The following is a 24,098-nucleotide window of genomic DNA, read 5'->3' on the forward strand; positions in this document are numbered from 1 at the left end:
ATTTTCACACTAAGAAATTTCATGATAGGTCCACATATTAGTCCTATTTTTTTGCATATGTTGAAAGAGCAATGCATTAACTTATTTAATTTTCACTTTCTGATTATTTTTAAAGTAAGCAGTTTTTGCTTTTTTTTTTAAAATTAACAGTATTTCTTTAATTAGTGAATTAATTCTTTATTGTGAAAGTATATTATCATTTCTCATATATAAAATTTACTGTTTATAATTTATCTCATTCCTTCTCACAACTGTGAAATTCTTCCTCAGGGATTGATTACTCCCTGATTCAGAGCCGGGTGTTTTATCAGAGAGTATTACTTCCCTCTAAATGTATTTATTTATGTTTTACATATATTATTTAATTTTCTGAAATATCTGAATATCTTTAATTACTCTTAAATTTTTAGATCCCCTAATTACATGGCTCCTGAAGTGCTGGCTCATGGTTTGTTTCCTTATCCATCGTCTCCAAAGTGCGATATTTGGTCACTTGGTATAATACTTCTGGAATTAATCTTGGTATTTTTATTAAATTATATGAATATAATTTGTTTTACACTGATTTATATATTTTTTTCTTTGGTTTTAATCAATGGGTAATTAAAATTTTTTAGTATTTTCTGACAGTTATTTTGTAAAATTTTTTATGTGATTAGCATAATACTCTAGAGCACCTGTTTTAGTTTTATTCTAAATATTATATTAACTAGCATTATATTATATTTTGGATCCATTTTTAAAGATTGTTATTTATTATGTCTCCTTATGTCCATTTAGTAGATATTGAATACAGGTTTATTAATGTCATGTTTATTAGATAACGTTTTATTCCTTTAATTAAATTCTTTGAGCAAAATTCACTCTTAATTGACTTTGCCACAAGCATTTAAAAGTAAATTTCATAAACTCATTGTTAATATTTTTTTTATATTTTAGGAAAATTCTTTGTTTGAAGGACTAACGTTAGATGAACTGTTAAAAGAAATAATACTTTTTACCAAACTTGGTAACTATTGATCTGTTTAATTTTTTTTTAAAAATTAGCTCTTTCAAGTTACTTTAGAGGGCAAGGCGATTTGAGCGATTTTCATTTATACTTCTGTTACTTTATTCATAAAGTTTTTATTGTATTGTTACTGTTTAGACAAGAAGAAATGAAATAGTGATTAGGAGCCATGTTGATTCAGGGGATAGAGCGTTTACCTTCCAATGAGGTGAACCAGATTTAAGTGTTTGCGATAGCTGGTCGATAAGAACTCTGCACCCGGCTCACACCGAACACAGTGCTGACAGAAAATATTCTCAGTGGTAGACGGATCATAGTTTACAGTCGCCTTGCCGTCAAGCTAACAGTGTTAGGTTTTCATAGTTTTCTTCACCATATAATGCATATGCGGGTTAAACCCATCAAAATGTCCTCCACGAAGTTAAATTTCTCCCAATACTTGAACTAGGAGTTCCCTTGTCTTCTGGATTGGGTTCTAAATTACAGGTCTATGGAGTTGTTAACCCAAAATTAGTAGTCGTAAACCCAAAATTGGGTTGGCTGTTCAATTACAGTTATAAAATTAATAGTGACAGACCTGCCAACTCTCCTGCTTTTGCCTCAAATCTTCGTCCTCCTGCCGTCAGGATGTTTTCTCCTGCTTTTTCCATTTAGTGCACGATAGAGAGAAAAAAGAAGAAAAAAGCGATCTTCCACATTTAGGATACAACCCCCATTTTTCCTTTGCCTCTTCACGTTGTATGAAATCATGATTACGTCATCTGATGTGGTAAATTTTGATTCTGACTCGGTCAGAATCAAAAAATCGATTCAGCTTTATTGATTGGTTCCCAAAACTAAAGAAATTGTTAATACTTTATGCAGTGGTGACCAACAGATTTTTTATTCTGCTGTCAGAAATTATTTTGTTAAATGTTGCAATTAAATATTTCAGAAATGAAATTTAAACTAATGCTGAAGTAGTTAATTTAGAAAATATTTCCAATGCTTCTTTTTCTAGTATTAAGTTTTTCATTGATAATTTTCCTGTGTTGGTAAAGGTTTTGGGTGAAAATGATACTCATTCATATCTCGATACTCTGGAATCGCAATTCTGTGTTCTTCAATGTGATGCAAATTCTCAAATGTCATTATCTACTGATAGGATAGGCATGAAGTGGTCAAAAGTAGGTTCTCTAAAGGGAAATGCTTATTCTGTGTTAGCTAAGTTTATGCATCCTGTGTTAACTATTCCACACAGCAATGCAACATGTGAAAGAATATTTAGCCATGTTACCAAAATACAAACTCAGTTTCGATCTTCATTAACAATGCAAAACTTAGGAAACTTGATGACAATTAAGGAAAATCAAAAAGAGTTATGCTTCCAAAGAGATTTTGATAATAATTTTTTAAATGATGCTAAATCAGCAACATCTGCAGTTTTAAAACAGTAGCAGTTAAAAGAAATAAATGTATAAAGTATTGTATTCATTATTGACATATTTTGAACCTCTTTCTAAATTTTAAAAAATCAAAAGATTTGTTTTAATATAATTCTTAAGAACCTTTTATTTTATACTAAGAACACATATCCTTTATACTAAGAACAGATATTCTTATTAGTCAGTGTCAGAATCTTATTGTGATCTATTTTATTAAATGTAAATAATATATTTTGGAATAAACTTCTTATAAGAAATGTGAATCAGATTTAATTTTCAATATTGCGCTATGTCGTGATGCAGAAAAAGTCTGCTGCTTTTTTATTTTCTAAGGTTGGTAGGTCTGTAGTGATTATTGATTTATTAATGAAAAATCAGAAATTGCTATTTACAAATGATACACAGTATTCTCCCTAAGCATTTTTAGAAGGGTGCCTCACCCTGCCTTCCCATTGATCCCTATAAATGCGCCATCTTTTCCTTTTTTGTAAAAATAAGCCGCTGTCCTTTAAAAACACTTTCTTCTTATTCATATTCTATTTTAAAAAATTAATTCACTGTTTAAATAAAAATTACTGGTAAAATTATCAGTGTTTATAGGTTTAATTTTGATTACTGTTATGAATATTTACTTGGCTAGAATAATTCTCAATTGGTTAAATTTTATAGGTTTCTCTTTTTTCCGGAGAGGGAGTATTATTAATGAATTTCTTTTAAGTGATTTTAATTTATTATTTTTTTTAAATACCTTTTTTTAAATTTCCAGTTTAAATTATAGAAAAAAATTTTCAAGTTTATTAATTAATCATTTTTTTCAGTTTACCTTTTTTTAATTAAGTAAACTGTTTACTTTTTTTTAATCAGTATCATCAGGTTTATCTTCAGATTGGTCTATTTAGTCATGAATAATGTTCTACAGTTGCTTTGGTTTTTATAATTTGTTAACATCTCATTTTTACTTGAAGATATTATAAAAATATTATATTTCTTTAATTTAAATATAATTTTCTTGGTAATGTTTTTTTTAAAAAAAATTAATAAAGAATCGAAGGATAAGGCATCGGTTGTTATGTTAAGATATCAAAAGTTATTTGACAGTTAGTTGAATTATTCAGCACTTGAAGTGAGACACTGAAGATGTATTGACTACAATTATATATTAAGATTTTTGGAAACTCTTCTTTTTAAAATTATTTAAAGAAAAGCATGGAAAGATATAAAAAAATTATTTCTGAATAACTTTTGAGGAAGCTTTTTTTATTTTCATTTATTTAGAAGATTATATTTTACTCTGTATTTATATAATTTTTTTTTTTGGATCAAACTAAAAAAAAATAAGGTTAGTCAATGCATAATTACATTTCCTTTTTACAAAAATTTATTTTGTTAATTACAGCTAGCACAATACATTCATTGTTTCTTAAACAAGTGTCATAAATTATAAATATAAGCGGAAAAGGCTCCCTCATACTTTCTATAATGTTTAACTACTTATTACTAAAGATGTATGTACTTGAGATTTTTGTATGTAAGAATTGAAGTAACGTTCTGATTTAATTGTTTATTCATCTACATTTTAAGAATGTTCTTTGATGAGTTAAACATTAAGAAAAATAGTACTGTATTGAGCACTGAAAATTCACAACTTTTAATAAGAATGATTTTCATGAAAATTGGTTTTATTTTTTATTCACTTTACTACTTAACAACTTATAAAATTATTTATTTGCTTCAACTTTTTTCTCTCTAGAAAATGGATCTGAAGTAATTGACAGGGTTTTGAAAAAACATGATTGCTCTTCACGTTTAGAGGTAAGCTCCATTATTAACTTTTAACATTGTGGTTTCAGAACCATAGCATATCAAAGTTTTACAACATCTAACATGAGATATAGTAGGTTGCTCAGTAACAGTGTTTTAAGTTGATTTTTTTATGGTTAATAATATAAAACTCTATTAAATCATTGTTTTTAGCTATTAGAGTAAATGTTGATCTTGGTTAGTTCATATTATCAGGACTCATCTATTTTTTAAATTTTTTTTTATCTCTATTTAAGTGAGCATAAAGCACTTTATTGTGTATGAATATTTGAATTTTTGATAGATATCCTTAAATAATTTACAAATTTACTGAAACAATTCATTAATTGCAATTTTTTAGATTTAATTGAAATAATGCAAATTACGTTAAATTTTTTTTTTTTTTAACTTTAGATATTTTTCCTCTTTTAGGCTGCATCTCCTAACTTAAAATCATTTATTGCTGATTGTTTAACACCAAATCCTAGTCAGAGGTAATTGTTTGTTATTTTATGCTTTTTTTTTTTTAACTCATATGCAGTTAATCTGAATTAATGTGAGTTACTGAGCAATGTTAGGTTTCTTGTATGTTTATTTCTTTGTTATTTTCTTTGCATTGCAAGTAATGTAAGATATATAGCTTATCAACTAACTTTAGATAAATATAAAAGAACTTAATATTTTGTGCTTACAGTAGAAAAATATACTGTGAAAAGATCTTTCCTATCATTACCCAAAAAAGATTTTTAATAATGACTTGCACATTTACATTTTTAGGAGAAAGCATTTATGGCACTAAAACAGAAAGTTTCATGATGTTAATAAGTACCTGAAGTATATTATTATTTAATAAATGTGAGGAAGTCTGGAACTCTCCTTCATTTGTTTTGAAATTTGTGTAATAGAAACACATTTTAGTTGGTAGAAAGTTTTTACTTAAAATGCTTATAAAAATTACCCTTGTATAATATATTTTCCATGTAATATGTTTCCATCTTGAAAAGCAACATCTTTTTGTTCACCCAAAAAATTAACAAATCAAGCAAAAATAATGGTTGGTTGCATTACCATTTTCTTCAAAATGGAATTTCAAGCGTTCAACATTGTTGGATGGTTAGTATTAAATTCCTTGATATACCCTATCTTAGACATTATTTATGACCAAGTTCATTGAGCATAGTATCAAAAAGGAAAGGTGGTTGATGTTGCATTAGAAGTAGTTTGCAAAAAAAGGAACATATGATCACATGAATAATTTATATCTAATGAGCAAATTTTCCTATATCAGCAAGCTATCTTTATGTTTCGAGATATAGACTTAGAATATGCTAAATAATTGGTGCAAATGATATTTAAACTACTAAACCAGACAAAAAAAATATACTTTCTTTGAATAAACCTTTTTTTTAAAAAAGGAATCAGGTATCTGAATCTCAAAATAAAGGGAGGGTTGCTGCTATTGGAAAAATACTGTCTCAATGCTTTAGTTACATAGTTAGGTTGCTAATTAAAATTTTGCTCCTCTTGTTAATTTCACTTTTTTGATATTTTGCCATATCTCTGCAATAATTAGAGTGAAACAAAAAACTTTTTTATACAATAAATCTCTTATCTAAATATTCATGCGAAGTTTCAATTTTTATTTTAATTTTTGATTAATACTTTTTGTATTGGAAGGAATACAAATTATTACTTCCTCAAAGTTTATGATTTGGTTGAGATTAGTAGTTTTTGAGCAATAGAACTTAAAAATTATACATAAAAAATTTTATTTATCGAAACTATTTGACACATCCTGTTCGTCGGATGAAAGTGGTATAAGTTACAACTGATCTTACTTAAATTTATCACAAAATCTGGGAATACAAGATGCAAACTTACTTCATCTCAAAATCACTTTTCAATAAAAGATTTATGTTGTAATTCTAATAACTGCAATATATATAATAAAAATAGGCTATATTTATGGGGATGTTATGAGGCAGTCTTAATATTTAAAGTTTTACATAATATTCAATTTTTTTTAAAAATCTATTGTGAATCTTGTGCGTATTTTTATCTATTTTTTTTACTTTTGCCCAAAAAATAACAATAAAAATTTATATTTTTATTTGTATTAACTAAGTTTAATTCTGCATTCTTTTTTTTTCTTTTTTTAATTCAAGTAAAATATATTTTTGTGACTAGTGTTTTATTTTTTAGACCAGATGCTCAGCAATTGTTACAACACTCTTTCTTTAATGAATTTGACTTCAAATATGTGAGAAGAAGAATGAATGCTCCTCTTTCATTTTTATCTACTCAGATGCGATGCAATGGTGTGAAGGATAAGAAACAGATTTTATCTTATTTGGGTAATTTTTCTCACTCATAAAAAAATATTTTTAGTCACATTTAAAATTATTTTCTGAATTAATTTTTTCTTTTTTAAAATGATTGATTTCCTGATGCAATTAATCTTACTCACATCAAAAATTTCAAAATTTAAATTTTTTTTGTAAATTGACAGAGTTTTACGCACTGGGAATATTGGGAAAACAAGAATCGGAGAGGAACTCGGGAAAAGGTAATTTTACACCGTATCAATATGTGGGATTTCACTCTTTCATTTTCAACTGAAATTTGCTTTTTTGCATTAAAGAATTTAGAAAGAAAAAAAATCAGATTTTTTATCCAGACTGACTGAAATTAATCCAGACTGAAGCGTATCCTCAAGATTCTATTATTCTTCTGCGTTTCTGGAGTTCTGTTAATTGAATGTTGGAGTTAGGAACTTAAGAATATTAACATGCTAGATTTTTTTCTTTGTTTTTAAATCCACTTTCGTTTCTCAATTTTCGTCATCCTTGGTTTATTATGTTTAATTGTTTTATAATTTCGGATAATACTTTAACTATTACAAACTAAACGTTATTTCTCCATCTGCTATATTTATTTATTTGACATCTGTTAAAGATGCAATAATTTTAATTTAATGAATTCTGATTCCTTTGAGGTACAGTATCTTTCCAAGTTTAGAAAGCGTTATTTTTAACTATTTATTCTATTTGACTTAATTTAATAAATATTGATTAATTTTAATTAAATATGAATTGTTTATGTACTTGTTAGTTTCTTTTTAGGATTGTTTGATAATTGCTTAAAATTTTTTTCTTTTTAAATACACATTTTGTAATAGTATAAATAGTTGCTTCTCATATAACAGTCACAATTAAAATATCAGGACATACTGTTGTTGTAAAACTTTCTTGATTAAATAGTACATTATAATTTCTTTATGATTATTTTATTATAAATTTTTATTATCTTTTAAAATTAAAATTAATGTGTAACTTTTGCGTGAGTGAATCTTCTTTATTTCTTTTTAAATGATTTCTTATTACGATTCGGTTTTGATGCATTTAATTTATATTTTGTCCTCAATATCATATTATGAATTTTTCTGTTTTCCATATTGCTTTAATAACTTTTAAAATTTTTTTAGTAATTTAAAAAAAAATATTAAAAATTTAAATAAAAAAGTCTTATGTAAAAATATTTACACTCATTTAGTTTGAGTAATGCAATAGATTCTAGACTTAAATTTACTTTGAAAATCTTTGGTTAAAAATATAGCAAATCTTTATTTTAAAAAAATCTTTAGGTTTTAATGCAACCTAAAAGTAAAGTAAGCAATATTTAGTAAGTTTTAATAAAAAATATTTTTCATAATTTTAAAATAAAAAAATACTTAAAACCCTTTTTAAAAGTTAAATAAATTAGAAATATTAACTATACAAAATTATTGTTTGCGAGAAAACACTTTTGGGTTAATAAATTTTAAATGTGGGAGGACAAAACTTTAAATTTAATTCATGCATTTAATTTGATGGACTTGTTTGAATAATATTAACCAGTTTAGTCTCTCCAACCAAACTGCCTGTCTTTACCTGTCATATAATCGTTGTAAATAAATCGAAAATCTATAGACCACTACAATCAGCATTCAGCCTGTAAAATTTATTATGAAACTCTACCTAGAAATAGAATTTTTTTTTGTACTGAAGATCGATACTCACTGTTCATAATTTTAGTAATTATACAAACTTACAATCTAATTATTATGCGCAGTAGTTTTAAGTGTAATTTATTGATTTTATCTAAATAATAATGAATATTAAAATTTTTGCAGTTTGTAAGCAAAAATTTTAATACTGATTAGCATAATACAAAGTGTAAGTTTGCCTTTATTCTTTTGCTGATCAGAGAGAATTTTGAATGTATAAAGAAGAGTCATTGTGAAGTCATCTTATGCATGTCCTGAATAGGGAGGTTCACTTTATCTTTAAAATGAAAAGTAGCAAATATGTGTTCTTTAAAGTAATCTTAAAACTAAAAATAGGTATTAAAAAAGTACATAATTTAATTTTCGAAATGATATTTCGGATATTACTGAAATTATTGTAAGAAAAAAAAATAAGATGATCTTGTAGAGCTAAAATATTTTGTCACTTTAGCACTGAGCATGCATTTCTTTAAATCACATAATGTCGTAACAGATTTTCTTGTTGATTTCGTATTTACGTTTCTCCAGTATTTTCGATCAACTGAAGAAATTCAAACTATATTTTTGTAAATAAAAATTTTTTTATTTTCAAAACGCTATTGCTTGAGTACAAAGTAAATTTTATAATAAATTTGTGACATTGTAATGTCTTTTATCTGAACTCTATATGGAAGTTTTTGAATATTAATATATTTTTTTTTAACACTGAAAAAAAATTCTTTATTTAAAACATGTTGTTTGTTATTTTCAAATATGCAGAAAAACTAGAAAAAAAATATTATCATATAATTGACGTATATTTATACTTGTTTATTACTGTTATTTAATTGTCTGAATCAATATTTTACTTTTTTGACTATATTAAATTTTTACACTTGATAATGACATGTTTTACAAATGTAAAAATAATGTAAGTTCAAAATAATAGATCTACATATTGCAATTAATCAATTCAATATGAAAATTGCAGAAAACATTTTACTTATCATTACATTACCAATCATAACAAGAACTCATATTAAAATTTTTATTTTTAATAAATGCTAGTTATTAACATAATTATTTACGAATTAGCTTAAACTTTAATCTTTTTTAGATGATCATTTATGCCAAAGACCCTTGCATGAGGTGTACTATTTATGGCGGTTAGCAGGAGGAGATTTAGAGTCTGAACTACGTAGGCAGGAATTAATCAGAGCTAAACCACCTGTATTGAATGTTTCTAAGTATGAATGTATACTTGTGTGTATTTATTTGCATTATAGTTACCAGCTCCTTTGAGAAATGTTTATAATAGAAATTATTGTTTAGTATAATTTTAGTCTATTCCTTTTGACCTACTTTCTATTGGAATTTATGATTTCTCATAATTTGATTAATAGCATAGAATCCACAATTTTATGTGTGTATATTTTAGAGTACATAAATATGATTCTGAATGTTTTACTTGTGTCACTGAATTAAACTTGTAAACTACTATTTCTGAATTGATAGTGTACTAAATTTCTTTTTATCTGACAAATGCAGTTAAAATCTGTAAAATATGAATCTTCAGTTCTATCAGCTTATGAAATTAAAAATATAGTATAACATATTAAATCAGGTTACCATACTTATTAAAAGTTATATTACTATTCAAAATACAGTATAAATATTTTTAAAATTATCACATAGGTTTTACCCTTGAATTTTATAGAATTTATAATCTATTTAGTTGCTATGTATAATTTCAATAATCATTAAACTCTGGGTTTGCTCTTAATTTTTTATAATAGTAAATTAATTTGCTTACGCAATTATTGTATGTTAGTCAATGGCAGATTTTTTTTTTATAATTTATTTTCATGAAAAATTACTGAAATTCTTTTTAAATAAGGTAATGCAAATGCAGAGCGTACTGATCAAAAAAGAGTATCAGGGACAAAGTTTAATCGTCACTTCATCCAATAACCTCCCCTTGCTAAGTATATCATATTAGTAGGAAATGTGACTAATTTAAATTGAGTAACTGTGAGGAATCTAAATTTATTAGTCTGAAACAAAATATGACAAAAATTGCATTTTTGTAAAAAGTTTGAGTATTTCTACTACCAATATTTTATGATTTATTAATTTGTTTCAAAATTACTGAATATAAAACTCATGAAATAGGAATTTTTAAATAGTTCAAAATTAATAATAAACGAATTAAAGTGTACTTAATGCTTGCATAGGGTCGGCACAGGTAAAATGTTATACATGGATGATATTTTTTTAATGTTAAGTGAATTTTCAAAATTAAATTTTTGCCCTGATTAATTCTTTTAATTTAGAGTTTTATACAGTTGATAAAGACATGTTTTTTTAGAAATGTGAATTGCATTTATTAATATCTAGCTGACTAAAGTTAAAAATTAAAGTTAAATTAAAATTGGTATCAAAACAAAAAAATATATTAAGGATAAAATCAAGGTATTTAAGATGAGAAGTTTCTAGTGTGGGATAGTGAAAAGCCGCGGAACGAAAATTTAAAAGTAGTAAAAGAATAGTAAATAAGTTTAAAGACCAGTTTCTTGTTTTAAAATACTTAAAAATTTAAAAAATAATTTCAAAAGCACTTGTCCTGGTAAATATTTTGTAGTACTTATTTTTTAAGGTGCGTATATACCTTGCAAAAAGTGGCTTATGTTATGCTATAAACCCTTCATATATTGTGAATCAACAAAAAGATTCTTCAAAAATAATTTATATGCATTGTGAAAAAAGTTATTAAAGTGAAAAAAGTTATTAAAGAAATGAAAAAAATATACAAGGATTAAAAATAATTAAAGTGTAAAAAATACATATTGTGAAAAGAATAAAACAGAAACATAAAACTTAAAAACTATCGGACATCAAAACAAATTGTGTATCTCTTTTCCCCCTTTCATTTTTAATATTTTTCAATTGCTACAAGAGTAATTTACAATTTATTTAAATTTATTTTTGATTGCAAATAAGTTAATTCTGTAGTAAAAGAACAAAACAAAAAAAAACATGCTACAAAAAAAATTGGTATTCTCGATCCCAAGTGGAAGAAATGTAAGGTACTCTTTTCAACAAAGAAATATCAAGTTATTAATTAAAAATTTAAATAGTTTGTAATTTCAGTCTAACTTAAATTATAGTATTATTTCCAGATGATTTAAAAAAATATTTTTAAATTAGTTAATAAAAATGCAAGAATTGGAAAGAAAAAGAAATTTAATGAATTTCTTAAGAAATTAAAATGACTATTTTCTTTCCATGTTATACATAATATTAACTAAACTTTATATTATATTATATTATATTTTAAAACTACATAATCAAAATATATATTATTGCATAATATTTACAAATTACACATTATATTCTTAATTACAAATAGCTTAAACATATTTTTTATTGTAAACTTATTTTTTTATCTTATCCAATTTTTCATCTTAAACGTATATTATTTTAGTTTTATATGTCATTATAGGTTGGCAAAATTTAAAGTAGATGTATATATTTTTTGCTTGTTTTTTCCTCTACAGCATTTTTTGTTACGTTACTGTACTTTACAAATGCTGTATAATATTTTATTTAGAATAATATCTGGAGAAGGGGAAGAGTTTGGTCATGAAAAAGATCAAGCATTTTTATTGGATGATTCAATATTGATTCTACCTCTTGAGCCTCTAAAACATGTAAGATTTTACAAATTTTTATTAACAAATTAAATTATTATGTTTTATGTTTTTAGAGAAAATTAGTTTTTAAGAATTTAGTTTTTGTTAAAAATGTTTTTAATCAGTCATTTATGGAATTTTAGCTGGCGTGTTATAATTTTAAGTTCTTTTGCTATTTGCATTTAATTAAATTCGTATGATTTAAATGTTCTAAAATTTTATTAAATTAAAAACCAAATTAAGTTTGAATTAATTGTTCTCAATCTAAAATTATTTATCTGCATAGATCGCAATGATCAAATTCCTCTTTGTATAAATTCAGAAGAAATGTATAAATTCAGATTTGTATAAATTTACATTTTTAACTTATTCTTCATAGCAAATTCACTAAAGTTTTCATTCTAGCAATGAATGCACCTTTCAGGTTTTAAATACAATTATTTAGGATTTCTTGTTTAGGATTATGCTTGTTTAAAAGAAATTGATGATGGAATCGTCACAATATAAGCTCATAAAAAATTTATTGCATAAATTTGCATATTGTCGTATCATGTTAAAAAATAAAGAAATTCTAAAAAAGTATATGCAGAAAGGTCTTAGAAAACATGAATAAATAACATGGATTTACGATTAAATTGTAAATCAATGACATCAAAAAGTGATAATTCAAATTCTTAGGGCTAGCAATTCTATCACGGAAAAAAAACACCACTATGAAATCTGAAGAGGATCTTGATTGATAAAAAAAAAGACATTTAATACCCAGTCATTCTTAATATTTTTGGTGCATTCAAACTAATTTATGATTTTAGGAAATTATTACTAACTGTTAACTGATATACCTATTTGTTTACAAATTTTTTTAGAGATTAAGGGATGTGGATAATGATATTTATTACCCTCTTACTGAATATTCGTGAGTATAAAATTTAACTATTATTAAAATTATGCAAATGAATTTTTTTTGAGTGACAATAGTTTTTAGTTTTAAAAAAATATAAATACAAATGCTTGAAATCATTTGAAATTCGCTAGTAATAGTTTTAACGCTAGAAGATAATAATTAACTCTTGTTTTTTTTATTTTATCTCTTTCTCTTCCATTCTGGAATTAATGCACAGTAAAAAAAAAGTAAATAAATACATAAAAATAAATAAGTTAAACACCTTGAATAAATTTAGATCTAATGATCAGATTTTCTCGTATTGGGACTCAGCGGTTCACGGGGATGCCTCAAATATGGTACTTAATTAGTGTAGACAATATTTTATACTACAAAATCAGACATAAAATGCACTTTCTCTGAATAAACATACCTTTTTTTGTTGTTGCATGATTCGGATTTCTGACCCCCAAAATATGGAGGGCAGCCGCCATCTGGAGAATATGCTCCCAATAATTTAGGTAAAAGAGCTATTCAAAATTTTAACCCCCTAATGTTAATTTAACATTTTGTGCATTTTGCTGTATCTCAATAAATTTTTAGGCTAATTTAAAACTTATTGCACACAATTATACAATTTGTTTATCAAAAGATAATTTCATGCTAAAAATCATTTTTAATAATTATTTATTATTTTATTTTATAATAGGCGAGAAAATTTTAAATTCTAAGGTATAAAAATTTTTCCATCATTTTAAAAAATGTATTCCTGAAAAATTCACATCTTTAAAATCTAATTTTTTATGAACTATTCGACCAATTTTGTTCAAATTTTAAATTTCACTATTTAAAATGTGTAATTACAATAATTTTTTTTAAAACTTTACCTTGGAATTCAAATTTTTCCAAATACAGTAAAACCTCGCTACAACAATATTTTTGGGTCCAAATAAATATATTGTTGTAGAGGGATATATTGTTACATCGAGGGGCAACATACTTTGGGGACAAAATAGGATTTTTTAAAAATTTTAATGTTGTGTATGTATTAGTTATAAATGTATATATTTTATAAAAAATTAATTTTCAGAGTGTTAGTTATGGCCAAATATTAAAAACAATTGAAATAAAATAAGATTGCAAACACACCAGAAAACCGGTCAGCAGTGAATCTTCTCTTGTCAGAAAAAAAAATGGAAAAATGGCAAAAGAAGATAAAATAAGATTTTTTACATTATTTAAAAACCAATTATAAATGGAGAAAATAAGGTTGAAATTTGGAAGAAAAAAATCGTTTTACAGGGGTTTATTGCTTCAAAGAATATCGTAATATTGAGAGGAGGATGGCATTAATTCATATGAAAGTTCTTCGGGACCACGAAACATTATCGTAATAGAGGGAGTTATTGTTGTATCGGATATCGTAATAGCGAGAGCTCACTGTATAATTAAATACAGTAATAAATAATTATTTAAAGAAACACTTTAACATATAATTATTTTTGAATAAACAGCTTTTATAATTGTGTGCAAAATTTTTCAAATTGCTTAAAAAGTTCTCGAGATTTAACGAAGTATACAAAAAAATAAATTGTCATAAATTGGCCCAAATTTTTAACTGCTGTCCTACCACCTACTTCTATCTATAGAGACTAAATTTTCCAGCTTATTTATTCTCCCAGATTTTTTGAGGGTCCGAAATCCAAATCTGACAAAAAAATTTATGTTAATTCCAAAAAAGTATGTTTTTATCTATAAGTTTATAACTTAAAATATTGTATGGACTAATTAGTATACATATTTGAGGTTACACCCATGAATTACGCTAATATTAACCAATCATTAGATTAAAAGTTATTTAGGATGTTTTATTTATTTATTTTTTGCACGCTGTCCTCAAAATTTGGTACAATTAGTAGTTTGAAAAAGGTAAAAAGAACATGTGAAGTTATTTTAAAATTAGTATAACTATTTGGGATTCAATTTACGTATTATCCAAAATGTTTTGCTCCAAAAATTTAGTTAGCCAGTTTAAAATATTGTATGATTACTTCAATAGAAGTAAGATTATTCAAGCTTAATTATTTTTGCTTTTATATTAAAAACTTCTTTTACTTTTCAATTGAGCTTAACTTATGATACTTTAACTTTTAGACCCATTATTTTTGTATTAAACATTTCATTTATTAATTGTAAGTCTGTGTAATTATAAATCTGAGTTTGGGCAGTAGGATAGAAAGTTTGATAAAAAAAATTCTTGTAGCACAAATGTTAATTTGAAATGTGTCAAATATTAACCTTAAAAACTGTTTCTGGTGTAACTAAAAGGATAAGGGCATTTTTGTAAATACAAATAAGAAGTTTGGATAAAAATGCTTTAGAATTTTATTAACAGTAATTTTAATTTTATATTATTACTTTAGTTTGAATGGCATTACTCTTGCATCATGTCTTTCAACACTTAAAGAAACATCAAAGCTTCCTATTATCATTAAAGAAAAAGATGTTGAGTACCAGGTAATAATAAACACTTTGTTTGATGCTATGTTTAAAGTTTTTATTTTCCTAGAATTATAGATTTGAAAAAGTTTGAAGTAAATATTTCTGTTTTGAAATATCTTCTATTTTCAAGATAGGAATTAGCTGATTACCCATTTTTATGTTGTGCTGTGCCTTAGAATAAGTTATAGTTATTGGTACAATATACAATACATAATATGCCCTAAATGTTTGCATCAAAGATGTATCTCACTCACTTTTTTAACAGTAACAGTATTTATAATTTGCAAATCAGATATAAATCTGTCGCCTTTTGTAGTAAACTCAATGTTAGGTCTCTCCACGTAGCTCACATACTTATATTGGATATTTCACTCCAAAATTGTTTTTTATAATGTAACTTGTTATTTATAAAACAATTTAATGTTACTTTGATATAGTTTCGTTTATTCACATATATAATAACATAATATACAGTAGAGTCCCGATTATCCGAGTTAATGTGGACCACGACTAACTCGGATAACTGAAAAACTCGGTTAAAACGAAGAGTATAAAAAAAGAAAGAAAAAGAGTTGGTATAAATGTAATATATTTAAGAAATATGAAATTTATACGAGTATACCACATACAATTCCTATTATTATTAAAAAACTTACTTGAAAAAACTTAAAAAGTATACTTTGTGAGAATTAAAGAGTTTTTACTTAAAAAAAGTCCTTAATCGTTTTTTGTTTTACATAACTTTGGTGCTTTTCTGCAGCAATGTTTCACCATTTTTTAGGGATAACAGGAAGTCTGGTGTCGCCTCTTTTTGTTGTTCTATGTATTCAGTAGCATTTTCGACAGCTTTAAGTTCATCTGCGTGAGAGATTTTTATATATTGATTTTCATCGTCACTGTCTTCATCATCTTCGCTAGGTTCATTTTCATTATTGACGATATTAACGATCATTTCATGGGATCAAGTTGTTAGATTTTGTTTTCCCGAGTGTTTGGAAGATAAAATTCAGATTTATTTTTGGCGGCATTTTTAAAAATAAAAAATAAACTAGAACAAAAAAGTCCTTAAAATATTTGATAGCTCGGTTAAAGCGGAAACTCGGATAACCGGGGCTCGGATTATCGGGACTCTTCTGTATTAATGTCTGAAGAATTAAGAAACCAATATTCATCAGGGATGTTTATTATTCTCCATTTCTGGTCATGTTTGCTCAACTTATCTTTCTGTCCTTACAATAATTGTTCTGAATTGCATTTTAAAAAGTATGTTTTTGTGCCCAATTTTATATAAATCATGAATTTTTATAAATTTAACAATTTCTTAACTATATTCTATTGAATTCAAAACTAGGTCGTGTTTTGTTTATTTTTTCCTTCAAAATTAAAATCAATTTTAATCTAATGATCAAATATTCACATACTAAAATGTGAGTTTAATAGTTCAAGGGCCTAATTTTAACTTTGTTAATTAATGAGTACAGAAGATATTTAAAACTGCAGAACCACACACGAAAAACAGGCTTTTCTAAATAAAATTTGAGGAGTTGCTGCAATCTGAAAAATATAATTAGGACTTCTTGTTTTGAAACTGTCTGCTTCAGTTCAGTTTTATTATTTTTTTCAGTAGTATTGCCAAGGAACTTAAATGTTGAAGAATATGCAAAACTTTTTAATTCATGAAATTATTTTTTACAGCTTATGTGACAGGTATTAAAGAAAAGAGAGCCATCTTTGAGCTAAATTAACCAACCTTAATTTTTTTTTTTATGCATATATATATTGTCATTGTAGCTTTGGTTTTTCTTTATCTTGATTTCTGATGATCTTCATTCAAACACCTCTGAGTCCTTAGCAATTTTTATAATGCATAGATTATAGTTTAGTTTTACATTATCTGTTACATTATTTCTTGATAAATTGATTTTTTTACTGAAAATTTACACACTTACAATATATTGCTAGAAGTTGCTGTTTTGTTGAATGCTATCCAGATGATTGACTGGTTAATGCATATGTTTAAATTTAATTATATTTCTCTCTGATTGCTTGCCTTAACTTTAACTATTCATAGAACTCTCAGAAAAATTAAGTTTCAGTTATTGTGTTTAGATAAGGAGGAAAAATTCCTTTTAAATTTAAGGCTTCTGTTTTGATTTTTAGTTTGATGTCAGTTGTTATGAAATTTAAATCTTTTTTCCCCAATCGTTAATTTATTAATGAATACACAGCATTGTGAATGGATCTGGTCCTGTCATAATCTTTGTGCTTAAAAACGTTAGTTTCTTCTTTGCAAAAGGAAACACTTTTAGTTCATTTTCAAAAAGAGGTTTAACACTGAATTTTATTAAAAAAGAAACATAAGTTAATTGTTTTGCCTGAATAAATTTTTATTATAAATTATTTAAGCAAGTTTAGTTTAGCAAATTTATTTTAATTTAGCTTCATCGTATAGTTCTTTTTAAAAAGCTACTTGAAGGATATCCATATAAGAGGACTCAAATGCTTCAAGAAGCTAAGATTGATGTACCCCCTTTGTATCGTCCTTGGATTTGGGCCACTCTCTTGGACATTGAGGTGGTATATTTGTCATATTACTTTCATATATTTAATGTATTTGCTATGTTACATTTTCAACTTTATTTGTTTGTCTTATTTGTTTACAAAAATATAAGTGAGAAACAGATTATCGTTTTCTTGACATTTTATTCTTACAGTTTTAAAGATGCATAAACTATTTCGCTGAATTGCTATTGAAAGAACATTAATTTTAAATGATGAATAACATAATTTATTATACTTCATTTTCAAAAGAAATTGCTTTACATTTATTTTCAAATTGTTCATTTTAAAGTTTCAAATAAAAAATTTATGTTTTTAGTATTATGCAATTGTAAATTAAAACCAAATAAGCATAAAGCATTATACTTAACTGGTTTAAAATTTAATTTAAATTTAATGTTTTCAATAATAAAAGCTTGTTTTCAGTAAAAATATATTGGTAAATAAATTGAGGAAAAATTACAAAAATAGCAATCTCCCAAAAATTGCCAATCCTAATCAAATCTGAATATGTTATCAAATACGAGTTGCTGAGTAAAATTTCAAAATGTAAATTAGTGGCGCTGTGAGGGAATGATATCATCTGCAATGAGCATAAAATTGTATGTGTGATCGCAAGCCTGTGAATTCTACTATGTTTCTGAAATTAAAAATTTGAGATAGCTAATTTGTAACAATGATCTTCAGGTATCATTTGTCTGAAGAATTGCTATGGAGATCTGTTGGAAGAAAGGTAGGACAAAGTGAGATAGAATTGGTCAGATGGCTAAATGTGAGTCTTTTTGTGGTTCATAGACTTTGGCAACAATTTCTAACCAAAGGTTAGGCATTTAAAAAGTTCAGTCGAGGAAGACCAAATTCTATGATGATCGCCGGTGACCAATATTTATTGCTATGTGCACAAAGAATTAAAACTACAACTGTGAGTCAGCCCAGATCCAATCTTAGGGCAGACACCGGAAGATTGATGTCAGCGTTTGCAATGCGTAGAAGGCTTCATAAACATGGTTGGTTCGCTATGCGACCAGTAATTTGGTTGCCACACTCATAAGGGAACATTGGAGCTGAGCATAGCAACATGTTTGCATGCCTGACCAATGGAGGGCTGTTGAGTTCAGCTTCTCTGATGAGTTTAGATTTAGCCTCTTATGGGATAGTAACATTGTTTGATTTGGAGAGAACCTGGAACCCAATATCATCCATGAAATATCCTTGAATGAAATTCATACCAAGAAGACAGTATCTGTGTGTGGGGTAGTATCTCTTTGGGTGGATACACAGACCTGCATATCTTTACGCTTGGAACTATGAATGGTCACATGTATATATATAACATCCTTGTGTGTCCTTATGCTGGTACAATAAGTGATTATTTTGTGCTACAGGACAATAAAGCAACACTGTGTAGGGCTTGCATTGTGGATGATTACTTTCATAAGCAAATAATTCAGCACATAAGTGGCCAGCTCGATCACCAGACTTGAATCTTTTTGAGCATTTTTGGGGTGCTTTAGGAAGAGATGTAGCTGCTCTCAATCCTCCTTCTCAAACCCTTGCCACACTTGGCAACTGATAGACTGCATAATTGAAAACATCACACATAACTGTATTGCTGCTAAAGGTGATAATACTTCATACTAAATGTGCTTTTTCTATTCTAAACTGACATATCTGATTTATTCATTTCATTTTGTAATTTTTTAAGTTATGGTCATTTTTGTGATTTTTCCTTCATTTATGATAATTATGATTTTTATTTCTTTGTTATATAGGGTGATATTCAAAGCATATATGATAGTATAGATAAAGAAACTCCAACACCAACTGACCGCCAGGTAGCTAAAAAAAAATCTTATTTTTTATGGAATAATACTGTTAAGTACTGTATCACTATGCTATTTTAAATGTTTTCATTTTCTAGATTGAAGTTGATATCCCTCGATGCCATCAATATGATGAATTGCTATCTTCTCCTGCAGGGCATCTAAAATTTAAGCGAATTCTTAAAGCATGGGTTGTGAGCCACCCTCAGTATGTATACTGGCAAGGACTGGATTCTTTGTGTGCACCATTTTTGGCATTAAATTTCAATAATGAAGGTAATTTAATTTCAAAATTTGCATTTTTTATTTCTTCTGAAGATATTGTGTAAAATATGTACAAGGAAAACACGGAGATTTTTCCCCCTCTAGATTTGAGTGACAACCCTGTTGCATTTAAAGGCATTAAAAAAAATTTTTCAGAAAATTTAAAGAACATGGATTAAAATTAAATTTATCTAAAAGCAAATTTTTCTTAAATAAATGAAATAAATTTTTTTTGGGGCACAAAATTGATGCAAAGATATTGTACAAAATCGATGAGAAAATTCAGCAATAGTTAATACACTAGTTCCGAACAGTATTTAGTTTTAAAAGTTTTTTAGGTGTAGTGAATTTTTATGACTGGTTTTATTTAAATCTTTCTACAGTTGCTAATCCTTTAAATAAGATAGCTCGTTAACTCAAAGAGTTGAATGGGAGTGGTAAAAAAAAGTGGCAAAATTCATTTGAAAGTATAACTTATATATAAAGGGGGAAAAAAGAGATTTATTCGAAGCAAGTATTAATTGATTGTGACCTGTCAGTACCCTTAACATTAGCTTCGGATGTGTCCCCTGTTGAAATTGGACCAGTTCTTTACATGTTTAACCTGATAGAACTAAGAGAACCACAGCATTTGCATCCAGAACTTTATCAAATACAGAAAAGAATCAGTCACAGGTTGATAAAGAAACTCTTTTTATCATTTAGGCTGTGAAAAATTCCATCTTTATTTAAAGGGTTGGCGATTTACCCTTATTGCAGACCTTAAGGCGCTAGTAACCATGTTTAGTTGCAAAAAAGCCTTCTCATTCTGACTGCTATGAAATGACTGCAATCATTTTGCAGATTTGATTAGTATATTGGGGCACTCAGCATCATGGAAATGCAGACTTTTCGTCCAGGCTCCCAGTTGAATCAGAACCATTAGAACTCAAAGGTAAAACAACTCTTTTTCCAGCTCAGTTATCTTAAATAGAGGCTTTGTATTAGGATCCTTAAAGATTTGGCGAAAGCTACTTTGACTGACGAAGAGTTAAGTCCAATTCTAGACTCTCTAAAAAGAGGTTGTGATTTTAAAGGGAAAGGAGGTAATTTAGAAAAGTACCCTCTAGAAGGAAATCACATACTTTATGGTTCAAGGGTTTGTGTTCCGAATAAATTTCAAAGGCAACTTTTACAATAACTCCATGCGGGACACTTGGAGTGGTTAAATTGAATGCCATTATTCATATGTGTACTGAAACAATATTGACAAAGATAGTTTCTGAAGAATTTGAACAATTCTTAAGATTAAATAGAATTAGGCACAAAACTTGTGCTCCATATAAACTGTCAGAAAAATATGTGTTCACTGTGAAGCAATCACTATATGCAGTAAAAACTATCCTAAAACCATATGTCAAAAACTCACATTTTTCGTTGCATTATAGAAAAGCACCAAATGTTACAATGTTAGAAAGTCCTGTCTGTCTTTTTTATTTAAATTTATTCTTTAACATAACTTCAATTTTTTTAAAATTCTATCACTATTTTTATTCTTTTAAAGGAAGGCTTATTAAAATGATAGTTACTTAAAATGTCTTTATATTTTACAAATAATTNTTAATTAAGATTAAGACACAAAATTATCATCTATGCGAAAAAGCACTTTAAAGTCAGACTGCTGAGCAAGTTTCTGTATTAGAACAATTTAAAATCATTCATAACTTTTTTAAAAATGTAGATAGAGAGATGAATTTTTTTCTATACATCTGAAATACTTTGAAGTTTTATTATAAGCAATAAAAAAAAATTTGGTATTTTTGTCATTTTTTGGGTACTGTGACCCCTTAACATAACTTCAATTTTTTTAAAATTCTATCACTATTTTTATTCTTTTAAAGGAAGGCTTATTAAAATGATAGTTACTTAAAATGTCTTTATATTTTACAAATAATTGTGATAATTTTTTGAAGAGACAACTCTTAAAATCAAGTTAAAAATTTTTCTCCTTATCAAATATTTATTTATCTTTTTTTCTTACATTTTCTTTTATGTTGATTGAATGATTTTTTTTTCAGCATTAGCATATGCTTGTTTTGCATCATTCATTCCCAAGTATTTGTATAATTTCTTCCTGAAAGATAATTCTGCTGTTATTCAAGGTATTTTGATATTTCTATTAACTAAAGCATCTATATATCTATATTAGATGTTATAGTATAACTAGTGCTATTATGCTTTAGCTATATTATGTATACTTTGTACATTTACACTATATATGTAGACGAAAGCAAAGAGAAACGTGAATAAAGCACAAATGAAAGTACAGTCAATTTTAATTTAATTTGTTGAACCCTGGGGTTTCCACCAAATCCCTTCACACCTGTTTCTTATCCCCCTTGTTATATCCTTTTTAGAATTTGTTCCTATTGGTTAATTTTTTATGCACTATGCAGCCATTTGTGTTCCATCCTTAGCAATTGTCCAGCAGTGTATATCCATTTTTTGTAATTTCATTTGTGCTTTATTCATTTTATTCTTTGTGTTATTCTACGTGGCACAAAGTATACCCTATTCTTTGTTGGATACTATGTATGTGTTATAGAACTAATGTACGCATAACAATTTGAATAGGGAGCCTCTTTTTACATCTATTCCATCAGTTTGAGTGTCAAAGATAAGATAACATTTTATATAATTTAGAAATAGTGGTAAAGAAATTTTCAAGCAAATGCTTATCAAAACCATCCTGAATAACTAAATCTTATGACCTTACAGAGACTTTTCAGTATTATTTCTTTATTTTATATTTAAGTAGTTATTTATCTATTTTATACTGCAAATAAATAGTCTCTTTAAATAAATAGTTCTAGAAGAGAATATACAAGTCGAATAAAATATGTCATTTATTGAAGAAGTTACAATGAGTCCCATTTTTAATAAAAAATTTGTGCTGTTATCATATCTCTTCCATAATAGTAGCAATAGCATTTCCCCCCCGTATCGCAAAAATGATTACTACCGCCAAGAACCACACACTCAATTTCAGAGTGTTCAAAAATTTCGCATTTGTTTGTTGTTTTTTTTTTACTAGTTCACAATTGTTTATAGAAATTTCTTAATTGCAAATTTCATTGTTTACACACCCAAAGCTAGTCTGGTTAATAGAGAATTGTGATTTATAGAATTCCATTATGCAGATCTTCTGTATCTTATCTTGTCTTTTTTGTTATTTACTGAATTTTATAGTTCATTCTTAAAGTAAAGTTTTATTTCTTTTTAGAGCTATTATTTTTTATTTCTTTTGAGAAAATATTTATTTTTGATTTTTTTACAGAGTACCTTGCTAAATTTTCCCATCTAATCGCATTTCATGATCCTGAGTTAACAAATCATCTGGATAGCATTGCATTCATACCTGAGGTGAATTATTCTCCTATTCTAAATGTTATTTTGGAATAGTTCGGTAATTTTAAGTGTTAAAATCCATTATTCGTGGTTGGTTTATAATTGATGTATTAATAATTTTCTGGTATTTTCAAAAAAGTAAAGGCTTTTATCAGAGGTTTTTCTCTACTGATTTATTTATTAAGCCAACTCATTGGTTTAAGCAACTAAGAAGAAATAAAAAGCTATATAAATGTATAAGTCTACACTTCTTAATACAGACACAATAGATAGTTAACGAAATTTATACTTAATTTTCAAGTGCAACTTCTCGTAATCCCAGTTTGTAAAAAAGCCATGTTTTGAGCATATTTGAAAATACAATGTGCTATTTTCGGTACTAAAACTTCAAACAGTTTTTTTAAGAATAATAATAGTAATTTAAAGATGCATGAAATATTCTTATGTAACCTCTTGTTTAAACAATTGCCTCTCTTTTTTTTATGCAAGAAATTTCTGAAATCAAAAATTCTTTCTTCAAAAAAAATAAGCATGAATGCAAAGTGTATAAAATATCTTCAAAGGATTAGAAAAAATAGTGTTCATTCTATTTTTGTTTACTTATAGAACAATATTAGGAAAATGTTCAAAGATGATAATTTTATTTTGATTGTTATTAAATAAATAACAAAGTTATATTTATTTTTTAGTTGTATGCAATACCATGGTTTCTCACTATGTATACACGTGAG

At 26.5% G+C, this 24,098-nt stretch overlaps 1 protein-coding gene across 2 annotated transcripts in view; it reads left to right on the forward strand.

Annotated features, from left to right (window-relative positions):
- The window catches only part of LOC107446630 (TBC domain-containing protein kinase-like protein), a 47,601-nt gene that overhangs the window by 10,614 nt on the left and 12,889 nt on the right, over nucleotides 1–24,098 (forward strand). For both annotated transcript variants that reach the window (XM_016061322.4, XM_071179149.1), the window contains exons 6-20: nucleotides 411–522; nucleotides 940–1,009; nucleotides 4,184–4,245; nucleotides 4,666–4,727; nucleotides 6,436–6,587; nucleotides 9,375–9,504; nucleotides 11,868–11,967; nucleotides 12,816–12,865; nucleotides 15,256–15,349; nucleotides 17,774–17,908; nucleotides 19,666–19,728; nucleotides 19,815–19,992; nucleotides 22,038–22,121; nucleotides 23,297–23,382; nucleotides 24,057–24,093. In XM_016061322.4, coding sequence (XP_015916808.2) covers nucleotides 411–522; nucleotides 940–1,009; nucleotides 4,184–4,245; nucleotides 4,666–4,727; nucleotides 6,436–6,587; nucleotides 9,375–9,504; nucleotides 11,868–11,967; nucleotides 12,816–12,865; nucleotides 15,256–15,349; nucleotides 17,774–17,908; nucleotides 19,666–19,728; nucleotides 19,815–19,992; nucleotides 22,038–22,121; nucleotides 23,297–23,382; nucleotides 24,057–24,093 — 1,415 coding nt within the window. The remainder of the gene's footprint in view (nucleotides 1–410; nucleotides 523–939; nucleotides 1,010–4,183; nucleotides 4,246–4,665; nucleotides 4,728–6,435; nucleotides 6,588–9,374; nucleotides 9,505–11,867; nucleotides 11,968–12,815; nucleotides 12,866–15,255; nucleotides 15,350–17,773; nucleotides 17,909–19,665; nucleotides 19,729–19,814; nucleotides 19,993–22,037; nucleotides 22,122–23,296; nucleotides 23,383–24,056; nucleotides 24,094–24,098) is intronic.

Source organism: Parasteatoda tepidariorum, chromosome 1 (assembly GCF_043381705.1).
Source record: "Parasteatoda tepidariorum isolate YZ-2023 chromosome 1, CAS_Ptep_4.0, whole genome shotgun sequence".
Taxonomy (NCBI): domain Eukaryota; kingdom Metazoa; phylum Arthropoda; class Arachnida; order Araneae; family Theridiidae; genus Parasteatoda; species Parasteatoda tepidariorum.